Consider the following 14,534-nt stretch of genomic DNA (forward strand, 5'->3'; position numbering starts at 1 on the left):
GCCCAGAGCACCTGGGTGTTTCCCAAAACTTGCGTCAGAGGCTGCTGCCTCCCCAGGCAGCGGGTGCTGCTGTGGCCGTAGTGCTGCTAGCCCTAGGCAAAAGCGATGCTATTTTAAGGACAGCACTGCACATTGCAGTATAGATATACCCTTCATTGGCCCCTTGACACAGGGTACCCTGGCAGGGATGAGAATCAGCGGTGCTGGTGGCTCCAGGCTCGCTGTGACGGGTGAGGGCAGCCCAGCTATGGCCCCCCCTTCTCCCCAGTGCCCACCCGAACGAAGGCCACTACCTTCTCCTGGGGGTGAAAAGAAAGCGGCCTTGGGCACAAAAAAAAGTTTCTCTCCTTTCTTGGCATCTCCTGGCTTTTTGGCCCCCATCCGTGCAGCAGGCGGCAGGAGTCTCTGAGCTCTGTCCTGAGCGAGGTTTTGGACTTTCTCCAGCTCACCTCTGAAACCTGCTCTCAGAGCTGTATCTGAGCTCCTTTCCAGAAAAATCTCCACCTTCTGGGAACCTGGGACTTCTCCAGATGTCCCCAGGCTAGAGAAGCTCAACTCTGTCACCTTGGGGTCACAGGGGGGGACCTTACTACCTCCCACCCATCCCCATCATGGTGCAGGGGTGCGTGGCCAGACACTGGGGGTTGTGGCCCCGGGATGGAAAGTGTGGCCACAGCAGATGCAAAGCCACCCTCCTTCCTCAGGGCTGGGGCTGCGGGTGGCAGCCTGGCTCTGGGTCGGGAGCCAGCTTGGGGGGGATTTGTGGCTGGGTGCCTCTGTCCTGCCAGGGTTTGGTTTGCAGCAGGGCTCTCAGCACCACTGATCCTTCCTGCCTGTCCGAGCAAGGAGCCCGATTTCCACTTGTTGGCATCAATTGCAGCATCAGGTTGGCTCTCTGGGAGACAAACCCATTGCCCGTGTACAGGACTCGCCCCTACCTTGCACAAAGCTAGGGAAAAGCACTATGGATTTAACAGTTTCTATAAGCATTCCTGCACCCAGAAAGCATTGACACCGCGGTCCTTCCTGGCTGCAAAATGTCTTGCGTCAAGGTCAAAACCCATGACTAATAACATACTGCCCCGACACCAGCTCTTGTCTCTCTGTGGGTGCACCCCTCTCCTCAGACATTGCAATTCCAACACATCAGATACGGCAAGGTGACACGTGGATGTTGCTTCTGCGGAGAAATTTCTCCGCTGGATAAATGCTTTCTGCGTCCTCCTGCTGCTGCCAGGTGTAAAGCCAGGCTGTGCTCAGAGGAACCACATGGGTTGTTTCTAAATCCAAGAGGGAAGGTATCAACTTCTGGTTGTCCTTTGAGGTCAAAAGAGAGCACAAAGCATCCTGTAAACTGACAACCGAGTCAGAGTACATTAACTAAATATCTGCCTGTTAGTTCAGCTCCGAGTTTCCACAAAAGCCTGAAGGGGAAATAGCTTTTCCTTGATAAAAAAACAATGAACCACTGTTTTCCTGGCCAGGTCATCCCTCCTGGTGATAGTGGAATGTCTTAGGCTAAAAATGTAAATTGATTTGGGGATGATTCTCCAAGTATCATTCTTTAAAGGGACTATTATTATTGCACACTGGAAGAGAGCCCATTTCAGTGAACATGCCCCATTAGCAGTAATTTATCTGCACTGCCACGTTTTGTCATTAATCTTCATTTCAAATTCATTTTTTTCTCCTGCGTGGCCAAGAGGTTCACATTCCTGATCAGCACCGGCTGCTCCCCAGGATGACATCAAATACCCGCATGGCCCACACCAGCAAAACTACACAGCGGGCCTCGGGAGGAGCAACGGGGCAGCCACGGGAAAGCGGCAGCCTACGCTCATCCTGCTGTCGCTGCACGAAGCCGGCAGCCTCATCAGGCTCTTCACTTTGAGGACCAAGCAAATATTTAACAAGTTCCCCTTGCACTGTACCAGAGTTCATTATCCGGTCTCCCGAGCTCCTTCAGTCAGTAATATCCTCTAATTGATGTGTTTTGGCACTCGGCCATGGAGTTAAATTGATTTGCAGACCAGCGGGAGACGGCAGATGCCCTTTACACTTGAGAAAAGTGGCATGTGGCTTTGTTTACTGCCTGCTGCACGGGGATGCCACGGCAAGAGATGCCTCTCAGGAGTGCAGGAAGGGGGTCCGCCTCCTCGCTGTCCTCTTACCGCGGCCCCTGTTAGGTGACAAGATGCGGCTGCCACCGGTGAGCACCCGGGGATCACTCCAGCCGTGAACTTCACCCTCCCTCCCTAACCCCAGGGAAGCTGGGATGAGAGAAATGGGGAATTCCCTCCTCTCAAACCAGGGCACAACGCATCTCCACGCTCTCTTTTGAGGGGTGCCCCGACGCCGACTCCCAGCTCAGGGCTGGCGTCGATCTTTGTTCTGGGGCACGGAGACTTGCCTCTGCTTGTGCAAGGGCAGGAGGAGTAGGGACACCCCCCTGCTCCCGGGGCAAGGGGAGGGCGGCAGCTGCAGGTTGCAGCCTGCTGGGGTTTATTTCCAGGAACTCGTGGGCGCTGCAGCGTGAGGGTTGAACTCCAAAGCCTGTACAGGTTTTCTTGAAAGTATTTTCATATAAGTTTACTTGAAAGCCTCTTTTTATAATTATGAAAAAACCTATTAATACAGTAGAAGAGTTAAGGATCTCACTTCCCATTTCAATCATTTTATTCTTATTCCAAGAATTTTAAGCTAGCGTTGAAATCCTTTTCCTATTGCACCAGAGAGCCACATTCATCTTTAAGATATTTATTGATAATTAAAAATAATAAGATTCCAATCACCCATATAAAAATAATAAATCTGAATAAAGCAGCATGACTGTTGGAGGCAGGGAGAGAGATCCTCCTCCTCGGACGTCCCCTTACTCCAGTCATCATGGATCCGACAAGGCTGGAAGGATTTTTCCCGAGCACTGGCCGAATCCCACACGGAAGCCGTTGCCCTGGCAGTAACCTAGGGCCAGAAAACAACAGACAGCTTGTTCTGTAAGGACAGCAGGATTTTACCAGGAGTAAACATGAATAAAGGCATAAAGAGACCAAAAATGAGTGGAAACATTTCAGAAATGCAATGAGGGGTAAAAAAAGAACACCTGGAGGAGTTCAAGTAGCCCAGGAATACAAAAAAAAAAAGAACACCTGGAAGAGTTCAAGTAGCCCAGGAATACAAAAAAAGAAAAAAGAAGCACAAAATGTTAAATGCAGCAATATGCAAGTTCAGTGAATATGATCAAAGAGCAAACGTCTTGTTTGATGTGCAATATTTCTGGTTTTAAACCTAACCTGCAGCATCATCAATCTAACTGGCAAGCTGATTTGCTGCCTGGCCCAGCCTTGCAATTAATAAAGTAAATCTGCATTCTCTGTCTGGGGCATTAGGACTGCTCTTGGGACATCGGGATGCTTATAGCCAGAAAGATGATCATTAAACCCCCTCAAACAGCAGGACCTACCCTTGCAGAATCTGTTTCGCTCGCTAAAATCAAGTAGTTTAGTTCCGTGAGAAACTCAGCATCTGACTCAAAATACTCATTTATCCTCTATTATATAAACAGGCTTTGAAGGTCTGCTGACTGCTGCTGAAGTTACCGGCCTGTGACAACACCTCTAACTACGGGACGATTCAATCTCTCCCTACTCCTGCGCGATGGGAGAGACGACATTAGGACGGAGATGCCGCAAGCGCCTCTTGCCACCGCGGGCCAGCCGAGCTGCTCCAGAAACAGCATCCATTAGCAAAGCTGCAGATGAAGGAGGGGAGGGGACACAGCCAGGGGCTTATGGCCCATCTGGGAAGACCGTTCTGGGAAGAAACAGCTGAGGAGACCTACTGTAGCTCTCCGCTACAACAGCTGATCAACGGAAGGACACAAGTGGCATATGTTGTATTTTAAAGGTTGATTTCATAGTTAGAGATGGATTTTCCTAAAATAATGGAATACATCACCTTCCCTGCGTGTGATAAAAAACCAGCTGCCTTCAAGAAGCCAAGAGGGAACTGAACAGAACAGACCTTAACCCTAATTCCCACCCTTAGCACGGATCAGTGGAAACCTCCTCCGAGGAAGAGGAGGATGGGTGGGCTCAGGCTGCAGGGCAGCCGGAGTTATTGCGGCACGAAGACGGACCCTGCCAGCTCTAACCCACAGTGCAGCTCTCACAGCCAGGCTGACACGAAGCTTTTCCAAGGACAGCAGTGTCTGTAAGTGCTTGCATAACAGCCTGCCCACAGACACCATCCCAGCATCTGCCGGGTAATCCTCATTCGTAAGCAATACTTGAGCAAGACACTTGCTTTAAGGCTCAGCTCCATTTCCAGTTGTCTCATTAGGCTTCATTGCCAGCTTTCCTTCGAGCGCCGGCTTATTATTTCAGTCCAGTTTAGTTATCCGTGCTGTCAACTATGATTTAGAGCAGTACCAAGGAGCAACACATTTAACAAAGCAGGCTCTGTGCTGCCAGCAGCACTGGCCTGAGCAGAGTGCCAAGGAGCTACAGACAGATTTCTGCAGCTGGCTGCAGGACACCGTCAGCAAACCTTCCCTTGCAATGGTCCCTCCCCGAGACGTGCTTCTTGGGAAAAATATATTTCTCTCATTTTATGTGTTAGGGCTCTGAAATAGCTCCCGCAAGGGGAGCGAGAACACAAAGTTGAAATAGGAGACTAGACACTATGGGTTGGGCACTTGGCACGAGCGAATGGCACAGCCTCGGGAGAGGATGCAATCGCGCTAGCTCTGCCTCAGGGGTGCCTTAAGACACTGGACCTGCCATACGTCACTGAATAGGAGCAGATCCCAAACTGTCCCAGCAGACAGCCCCAGCAGCACCTGGCTCTCGCGAATGGCGCGATGCCCTGATCGCTACAATCACAAACTGTTGACAGTGTAAAATAGCACAGCAGGCCGATTAACACGAGACTGTCCCACTGGGGCAACGGTGCCTTCGTCCAGGTTGACAACAATGCCACCGTGCCATCTTTAAAGATTAAAGACGCTAAGGATTTAAACTGTTTAAGAAACACAGCTTGTTCTGGGCATGAAGAACAGCATGGGTCACAGTCTAGTCCCATTTGTCCCTCAGCTGGCCACCTTGTGCCAGCAGCTCCCAAACTGCAAGGTGCTCATTGCCAATAAGGATGTCAGCACGTAACTCCAAAGGGATGTTCATAATACCCTACTGTACCCTAATTTAGGGTTCCTGGCATAGTTACTGAAGGGAGATCTGCAACTCTGGAAGGCAATTGCTGGAGGAGTGTCCCTCTGCACGGAATGCATAGGGAGCCTATGGAGAGCAGCATCAGATGCCTACACATTGCAGCATGAGTAGTCGCTGGGTTGTTGGGAGGCTGAAGGATGTCAGAGGTATTGGGGACTCCTCGGTTTCATCATCTACGGCTCTCTCCAGTACATCTCAATCGCCAGTTGTCTCAGCATCTTCTTCTGCAAAACTGGCAGCGCCTCACAGAAACGTGATTTTCAAAGCTATTGCGCAGGCTGCCGGACAGGAGGCACTGGGGCTCTGGCTGCTGCACTGCCAAAACCGCTTATAGAGCTATCACTGGCAGACTGGAACACACCCATATATATATATATTATTATTATTTTTCATCACAGAAGCAGAAGTTTTGTTAAAAAAGTTGCTTTTGTTAAAAAGCTTTCTGAAAAAAATGAGAAATTTTAGACTATTTTGGCAAAAATCCTAAAAGTCCTGGTTGGAGTAAGCAGGCACGGGTATGTGAACACCTACTAGCATCACACCGTCATGTCCTTCAGGTTGCTGCATAGGCATTAGTCACTCACATTTTGTCTGCCCTAAGTCACATTTGTAAGTGTTTTCTCGTCGCTTGAGCCATTTTGTTCTCCGTGCAGGCTATTTCTGACCACATCGGCATGATGGAGTTGCTCAGAGCCAAGTGTGGCACTGGCTGGGTCTCATCTGATGCTGCGCAACATCCCACAAGATATTCTCTAAGAATTCAGTAGGCGACGTAGCAAAGACATACACAGGCTTGATTCAAAAGTTTCTCATGGCTGTGCTTGCCAAATATTTGCCACCTCAAAGTCGTAAAGGTGTTGACAAGATGAGAGGAAAGGAAAAAATAGATTTGTTTTGCACTAGTCTTTGGATTAAAAAGGAGTAGGAGTGGGATTTAGATCACAAAACACCGTGGTAGATTTTAATTCATAAAACCCTTAGTTTATCAAGATGAAAATTAAAACCATGGCCCAGCATGAAACAGCTCTCAAGCACAGCCCTTTTCAGAAGGGAGCTGGTCAGCTGTTCTAGCAGGCTTCACGCTGTTTCCCACACATTTGATTTGCAACACACTTCATTGAATATGCCTATGCTACAAATGAAATATTATTTGCAAAATAACTTTTTTCAGCATTCGCCAAGCTCTGCTCCACGTGCAAACTTGGACTGTGGTGGCAACAATACCTCAACTCCTTCTAGTCCCAGGATATTTTCGCCCATAAAGGCAAACCTACCTCCACCGTCCCCTTAGGACTCACGCACAGGCATAGCAAGATCATTAAGTACTTAGCAAAGCAAATGATCTAGTCCAGAAAGCATTTATTGCAGGGAAATTACTATCCACCTGCTTTTGCCTCCTGACAGGTAGGATGGAAACAACCGTGCTTGCGTGGCAGGTATGTACAGAATAGGCCACGTCCCCGCCAGGCACTTACGCTACTGGGATCAATCTATGGAAACGTGTCCCTGGTGCGGTGTAAGAGCTGTTGTTCGGCCGTTACCTGTCAAAATGATTTCATCTCCATCCTGCAGGAATTTACGAGACTGTCCACTGCCAAGAGGGATTTCTTTTGTCCCGTTCCAGGACAGCTCCAGCATGGAGCCGAAGCTCTCCGGCTCCTGCAGCAAGAGTTCATAAACAAATAATCAACTTCTTAGTATCTGTCCTGCTGTTAAGCTACTTGCTGCTGGAAGCAGACACACAAGTACATTAGCTCTACAGAACAGAGTTTTGCTGTTGATTTAATTCATTGATACGTTGGCTTGCTTTCCTGCCTTTGCATTTTAATCGCTTGCCTCGCTATAAGCGGCCATGCTTACAGCCATTATCTGGTGTGTTTCTCACAGTGCTTAACCCTGGGAAAGTAGTTTGGGCCTGCTACACCAAGAATGGAAACAAATCGAGGGCACTTCTGCAAATCCAGTGCTTTTATGTAGTCACGTTTCAGATTTTTATTTACATTTTGTTCTTCAGAAGAGCAAAGCTGGCAAATGTTTGTAAGTCTTTGACATCAATCTGCGGTACAGTAGCTTGAAGGAAGCAAAAAGCACTTCAGAAACGCTCAAAATGGAAGTATAGGTATCCCAACTTGGAAACATCTTACCTGAGGCCGTCTTTCAGACAGCACGAACAGGATTTATATTTGATGTTTCAGAAAGTGCAAGTTACCCATATATTGCAACAACTGTCCATACGGCAGTTCAAGGGGGATAACAGCTTGTGAAGTTAGCTCCAAATACGTAGTATTAGAGAAACTAAAAGTTATACCCACGCACCTTTTACCTTCTTCCCAGAAATAAAAAAAGCTGCATTTCATAGAGCGCAAATGGGCCATGTGGATGCTTGTGCACAGAGATTATTTTGCATCTGCAGTAAAATAGTTCTTAGGGAAAGGAGTACAGGAGAGATTAAAAAACAAAAACCAACAACAACAAAAAACCCGCCACTGCTCAGTGCGGTTTTGGGGCTACCAAAGCATCAGCCCAAAGTGCCTAGGAAAGAACTGCAGATATTTTCATGGCTGCTCAAATCAAACAGGGCTTCGACCCAAAGCCCTGCTCAGTCGGTTTTGGATTGCTGACCGGTTCTCAGTGACTGTCATTATTTAAACACTTACGGGTCCACTGATTGTGCCGGAGGCCAGGAGATCTCCAGGTCTGAGGTTGCACCCGTTGATCGAATGATGAGCCAGCTGCTGTTTCATGGTCCAGTACATGTGCTGGAGGAAGGAGGAAGAGGAGCCTAAAGCAATGAAGGACAAACCTCCGGCGTGCCGTTAGGCTATGCAGAACGTACTACATTCTCTGAATGATGCTGGTAAAACTGTCCCTGAAGAAAAGTTTCCTTATTTAATCAGGAACTTTCAGCAGCCTAAAAGCAACCTCCACAGTTACTTAGTGCTGCATTCTCAGTAGTTACTGGGGCCTGGCTGATTGCTTTCTAAATGATGACCAGGAGCTCCTATGTACATATAAAATACATACTTCAACATGCAATTTAGTCCCTTAAAATTTCTCTTCTTTCAGCTGGATGTCATTTCTCTTCTTCTTCTTCTTTAAGGCCAGCACCGCTGACCCAGGATCCACGATTAGGTCCAGTATTTTATAGAATACTTTATAGAAAAATCTCCTTATTACTGATTTGCTGACTACTCATTTACTGATTAAGGTAATTACTATGCAAAGAACCAAATGTGAATATAAAATTGATTGAGAAATTCTGCAGCTGGTACTGCAGAATCAGCCTGTAGAGGCAGAGCCACCACGCTGCCCGCAGAGGGGCCGGGGCAGACCCGGGCTCGGAGCAGTGTCGCAGCAGCGAATCTGCATCTAAATCACCAGCTGCAACTGCAAAGCTGTATTGCACCTCGGCACGGCAAGAGGCAATTCCCTTTGCCTGCGAGTCCTCTGCTCCCACCGCTCCCTGCCAAATGAGCGCGCCACTTACGATGCTCCAAGCACCCTAAACCGAGCAGCGGAAAGAGCTGCCCCCTTCTTCAGTGCTCGAGCATTCAGGTGTTTCCATCTCAGTAGGGATGAACTATCACCACCCTCCACTCTTTTCCCTCTGTCCCCTACACACACACACGCACCGGGTCTGATCTTCAGCTCATGCAAAAATCAGTGTTTGAAATTGCCTAAGGCTGGAGCTGATGGCATCAGACAAATAAAAGATACTGGAGTCTTACCTTGAAATTGGATCTGCATATAGTAGTTGGCATGCTCATTCCTTCTCCTGCAGAAAATTAAAAATAAGAAACAGGGAAGCAATTTGTTTGTGTTGGATGAATGATAATGATGTCGGAGTCTTTTGATTTTACAGTGATAAAAGAAGTCTCCATCCATCTGTAATCCCTAGCAATAAACAAGTAATAACATTTTCTATCGATATGAAGGCCAGCATTTCATAGAAGACAAGTGTGTGGATGGCACCGGGGTAGCATCAAGCTGCCCATTTCCTACTCTCTGCTCTACTACAGGAGCAACACCTGGACCTACAGGTCAGCAGGGCCACGAGCTGGGGGCCCGAGCTGGGTTAACATCTGAATCCCACATACGTCTGCTCTTTCCATGCCCTGCTTACCCCTGCCCATGCAGGCAGACCCCACGGGGACCCTCCTCATCGTAAGCTGATCATCTGGGAGGCATTCCCTCCCTGACACATTGCTGCATGGCCAACAGGGAGCATGAAGAGCTTTGCCTCTTTCTCTGACAGAGGCAATCCGGGCAAAGATGGAAAAGGAGGACCGCAGAGCCAAGAGCGAATTGTCTGAAATACGTGGTGGTTCTGCATTCCTTAATTGGCAATTTCAGCTTTATAACCCACTCAGCATTGCCGTACCTTTAATAGCAACAAAGAGCTTGATGTCAAAAGTGTAGGGTTCTTTATCCTGAAGGTAGGGCAGCGGCTTGGGATCCTAAAAGCATATAAAAGGCACCACAGTCTAAACAAACAGAAAGGAAAAATTCCACGAGCCATCCCAGTGTCTCTTCGTTTAACCAGCCTGTGCTGCACACCCCATGTACTTCACCATTGTTAGTGCTCAGATTATCGCTTTCCTTGCTCTCATGCGCACGCTTTTAAAGATCTTTCTGAACAGATGTGATAGCCATATAATCCGATTCCTTTTTCTGCACGTGGGCTCCAAAAGCCCTCTCCATCATTACGGCGTGGATGTTAATCCAAAACAAACACAGTGCTAGCACACCTTTGCTCTGGGCCTGCACAGAGAAGATGGTGAGTTCTCTCTGCAAGACTCCTCATTATCTTTTTCAATTTTAACTAAACATCTACATAATGCAGACAACTGGAAATGCCTGAACAAAGTGTTTTGGCTTGAGTCCACTCTCTCTCCTCTGCTTGCTGGATGCTAAGTGCTACCAAACGCTAACAAGAAGCTCTCTGATCAGTTTATTTTCCAGGTGTTTTATAGGAGAAGATTTTTCTGCCCTGCTCAAGCAGGCGGGATGACAGCTCAGGGCACCACGTGCCAGCACCAGTGACATCAATGAGCATTTGAACTCAGAGGGCCCAAGGTGCCTTCATATGTTTGGAAGCAGGATCACACTCGTAAACTCAATGCTTGGCATTGATACGGCTCAGTGATTTCTACTGATGGGACCTACCAGTTCTGCTGAGACTTTTCTAGCTCTGCTTTTCCTTTATCTCAACCCTTTCTCTTGCTAACCTGGACAGGGTTTGGCAACACGAATGGCATGAGAGCTTCCATGGTAACAACCCAAGGAGAGATGGTTGTGCCAAAGCTCTTGCTCAGGAACGGACCCAGAGGAACGTATTCCCATTTCTGGATGTCGCGGGCTAGGAAGAGAAAATTCAAAGCAATGCTGTTAAACATATCCTAGGAGTTGTGCAGCCATCACACCCGTGAGAGAGTAACACGGATTGGAAATGTTATCACCACCCTTTTCTGGCCATTGTGCCCAAATCCTGATTTAAATCCATCCCTTTCAGACCCTCAAAACAGTTTTCTTGGACCAGCCAGATTAGGAAGAAAAGTCAGCAATAATTAAAACAAGTCAGGCCATCCCCATATAACCAGTATTTTTATCCCCAGTTTAGTTAATGCTTTTACACCCAACTGATGGTCCGTGCCAGTCGTAGGGCCAATTTCAACTAGTTAAATCTCTGCAAAGACTGAGGGATTTGTGATTGCCAAATCCTTTTCCTACTCCTGACACTGAAATCAATCCTCTGTTGGAATCGCCATCCTTAGGGCTGCTGCTCCACCCCTGCCCAGAAGAAACTAGAATGATATTAGCTCTTTCATAAGTAAATAAATCTTAATTAGGCAGCAATTTCTGGTTCTACTGATTGATCGAAGATGGATTGAGATAGAGCCTGAGAAATGCAGACTGCATTTCATTTTCATCCCTTTCAACCGCACCCCGTGGTTTGAATGATCACTATTCTACTATTAAAGTACATAATTTATCCCTATCTAAGGTTTCCCGTGATGCTGTAACCCCCTCTCCAGGCAGGCTCCCCCAGCACCGATTACCGCTCCAGTCGTTCATAAGGACCATCCCAAAGATGTGCTCCTGGGCTCTGCTGATAGGAATTGGCTCCCCATACTTGTTTCCAGGACCTACAAAGAACGCCTGAAATTGAAAAGCAAAATGTTGATTAAGGAAGTTTTTGAAGCTAAAAATCTTTACTGCACAGAGGGTTACACGCACAGGCAACAGAGGTTGGGCAGGATGGGATTTTTGCGTCATTTCCCGTAGACAATTAGACAAATTCCCATGGCCTACTCCCTCTTTCTTCCCCTCCATGAAGCTGGCAGGCTTGAAACACGTAAGAGCGCTGTGTTGCTAAGAGACAGTCATTAAACAAGGGCATGACGTTGTCAAAATGCAGGAGCAAAAATGGTCCCTCCTAATTACAATCCGGATGCAGAACAGGTTTGCCCACCGAAGTGACTCTGTTTGCTGCAGACGGTGAACAGGAAAGAGTTTAAAGTCGTCCGAGGGGATGCCGAACGCGGCTGGAGCCTGTCACGACAGTGGGGAAGAGGAGGCAGGTGGAGAAACGTGCCCGCTAAGTAGAACAGGTCATGAACTGGGTGCCTGCGCTTGCTCCCTTAGAAAATGTACAGCCCGAGCGGGTGGCAGGGAATTCTACAGGGAATCTCAGTTGTCTCTTTCTGCCAACAACATGGAAGTTTTTTCTTCCAAAGCCTTCCTCAGTCTAAATCCGCTCTCACAGCAGCCAGCGGTAAAACTCAGGCTGCAAAGCAGAGGCAGGGCAGCACTTTGTGTACCCCACTTTATGGGACTGCCTCCCACTGTACAGCATTGATCTGCAAAGCGTACAGCATTAACGGCTTTCAGTTCATTATTAGTACCATTTCCCTTAATATTAGACTTCTTCCATGGGTTTGTTTTGTTTTTAAAGGGAAGAGATGGGGAATAAATCATATAAAAGTTATATGAATCTTATAAATCATAATGAACAATCCTATAAAACTCTCCCTTCTGGACCACACTAAGCCACAAGAAGATGCACCTTGCAAGGATGTTTTGTTACAACACCCACAGCACAGCTTTCATCTCTCCGGCCAGAAGGATGAGGAGTTTGAATTGCCCTCCCAAGAACTCACGGCTCCCTCTGCTCTAGACTCAAGGTGCAGACAGCCTGTACTTCCAAAATCCCCAGCGTCCATTAAAAGATCCTGGCTGCAGTGCAGAGGTACCTGCTAACCAGATAACGGGCTGTGGTGGCTGATAAAAAGAATTACGCCTGCCTGCTTCCAGACTGCTGCACTAGGGCTCAGATTCGGCCAGACGAGCTGCTTCCAGCCTGAAAGCTGCATTAGCAAACCACTCAATGAGCTAATGCACCCTGCAACTCGTCAGAAGGGAAGGTTTCCTCCACAGAAATCTTTATTGCCCGCTGCGCAGACTGCTCAGAGGGAAACGCAGGAATGGACCTTCCGAGACATTCATTTTAGAAGCAGCTAAGCCTACCTTTTCTTCCCTGTTTCTATTTTAATGTTTTTCAAGTGGTAGGGAAAAAAAAGCCCCATCTTACCATTTCTAACTCGATATCCAGACGCTTACAAGCACCAAACGCTGGAGGTTTATCTGTGGGTAGGAGAAAGAGTATTTTACGACAGGGAGGCAGGTAGGGAAATAAAAGGAACAGCCAGAAGAAACAGAGCAGCTGATGCCGCCTGGCATGCAAACACAAGAGGGACTTAACGCAGGGCTTTCTCTTGCCCTGATCCCAGGCTGGGCTTTAGACAAGGCACCCCAGACCCTTCCTCTCCACCACTCTATGATGTGGAGGAAAAACAAAAGAAATAAGAAGCCACATTAAAAGCCTACCATGGACTCACCATTGTCAGGTCTCATTTGCCCCACAGGTCTCCGGATGGGCGTCCCAGACACCACAACGGACGATGCCCGGCCGTGATAACCCACAGGTAAGTGCAGCCTTGTGAAAGAGCATCACAGAGCGCAGGTTGGCTGTGTAACCATCGCCATCCAGAGCAGCTTTTTGGGGTGGAAGCACCACAGGGGTGCGAGGTACGAGGAGAGAGCTCTGCATAGATGGGCGCGGACATTTGCACCTTACTTGCTCTGATATAAAGACGTGAGCGAACTATAATCCAAAGCCAGGTAGCAGTCTTAATGCACTTCTGTGCCACTGCTCCACTTAATTCCTTGGAGATTAAACCCTGCTTTCTTGTCACTCAGCAAAAAACAATTTCTTAGATAGATCTGTCTTTGAACCAGAGGGCTGCATCATAATTGGTGCGGCTGCTGCAACGAAATGCAGTGCAGACTCGGCTAAGGGTGGGGAAATGTAGTTTTCAGTTCTGGTATTGAACTCTTGACAGTACAGATTCTCATCTGCTAGGAACTGAAGTCAGTATTTTCCTGAAAGACTACTCAGATCTTTAAAAAAATTATACATATGTACAGATAAGCATGCAAAATAATGCTGCACCAGAGAAAAACCCGAACTACCCACCAGTTAGGCATCAAAGCGTTCTCCTTCCCCCTGAACATGATCCCAACGTTTGTGGCATGTTGGCGTGAAGAATAGAAGTCAGTGTAATCTCCTGCATGAAAAGAAACCCATAAAATAGGGATCACTGGTAGGAAAGTCCCTCATCTGCTGGGGCTAAAGCACATCATACGCTGCTGGCAATGAAAAGAGCAGAAAAGGAGACAGCAAGAGCGTTAAGCAGAGGCACGTAGCAACATTTAATATTATTAGCTTGGGGATGTAATTAATAGCATAAAGGTGGCGATTAACAGTTCAGCTATAAATTATGCAGCCAAAACTGGCCTTTTATTTGAAGCCTCCAACAGAGAAGAGGGGGGGAAAGCACAAGGACATAAAGCAGCAGCCGGCTTTCCAGAGGCAAGCCAAGTCCCGCTGCTCTTTTCGTCTTGCCGGTGGTACCCAGCTGGAGGGAATCGGCTCATGCTCAGGACATCTGCTGCCCTCTGCTGCCATCCCCGGCAAACAGCAGATTCATGGGAAATCGGAGGGTTTGGGGAAAAAAAAAAACCCTCAACTTGGGAGGGTGCATTTAGAATCATAGAATCATTGAGGTTGGAAAAGACCTCTAAGATCACCGAGTCCAACCGTCAACCCAACACCACCATGCCCACTAAACCATGTCCCTAAGCGCCTCATCTACACGTCTTTTAAATACCTCCAGGGATGGGGACTCCACCACTTCCCTGGGCAGCCTGTTCCAATGTTTCACCACTCTTTCAGTAAAGAAATTT

General features: G+C 47.7%; 1 protein-coding gene across 1 annotated transcript in view; it reads right to left on the reverse strand.

Annotated features, from left to right (window-relative positions):
- Positions 1–2,851: 2,851 nt before the first annotated feature.
- Positions 2,852–14,534, reverse strand: part of FAH (fumarylacetoacetate hydrolase) — an 18,381-nt gene continuing 6,698 nt past the window's right edge. Inside the window, exons 5-14 of the mRNA XM_009276552.2 lie at positions 13,765–13,855; positions 13,127–13,224; positions 12,820–12,872; positions 11,288–11,387; positions 10,457–10,587; positions 9,610–9,685; positions 8,957–9,003; positions 7,886–7,987; positions 6,770–6,887; positions 2,852–2,964 (exon numbers count right to left, since the gene is read on the reverse strand). Of these exons, the coding sequence (XP_009274827.1) occupies positions 2,885–2,964; positions 6,770–6,887; positions 7,886–7,987; positions 8,957–9,003; positions 9,610–9,685; positions 10,457–10,587; positions 11,288–11,387; positions 12,820–12,872; positions 13,127–13,224; positions 13,765–13,855 (896 nt within the window). The 3' untranslated portion in view covers positions 2,852–2,884. The remainder of the gene's footprint in view (positions 2,965–6,769; positions 6,888–7,885; positions 7,988–8,956; positions 9,004–9,609; positions 9,686–10,456; positions 10,588–11,287; positions 11,388–12,819; positions 12,873–13,126; positions 13,225–13,764; positions 13,856–14,534) is intronic.

This window comes from Aptenodytes forsteri, unplaced genomic scaffold (assembly GCF_000699145.1).
Source record: "Aptenodytes forsteri isolate BGI_AS27 unplaced genomic scaffold, ASM69914v1 Scaffold1, whole genome shotgun sequence".
Lineage (NCBI taxonomy): Eukaryota > Metazoa > Chordata > Aves > Sphenisciformes > Spheniscidae > Aptenodytes > Aptenodytes forsteri.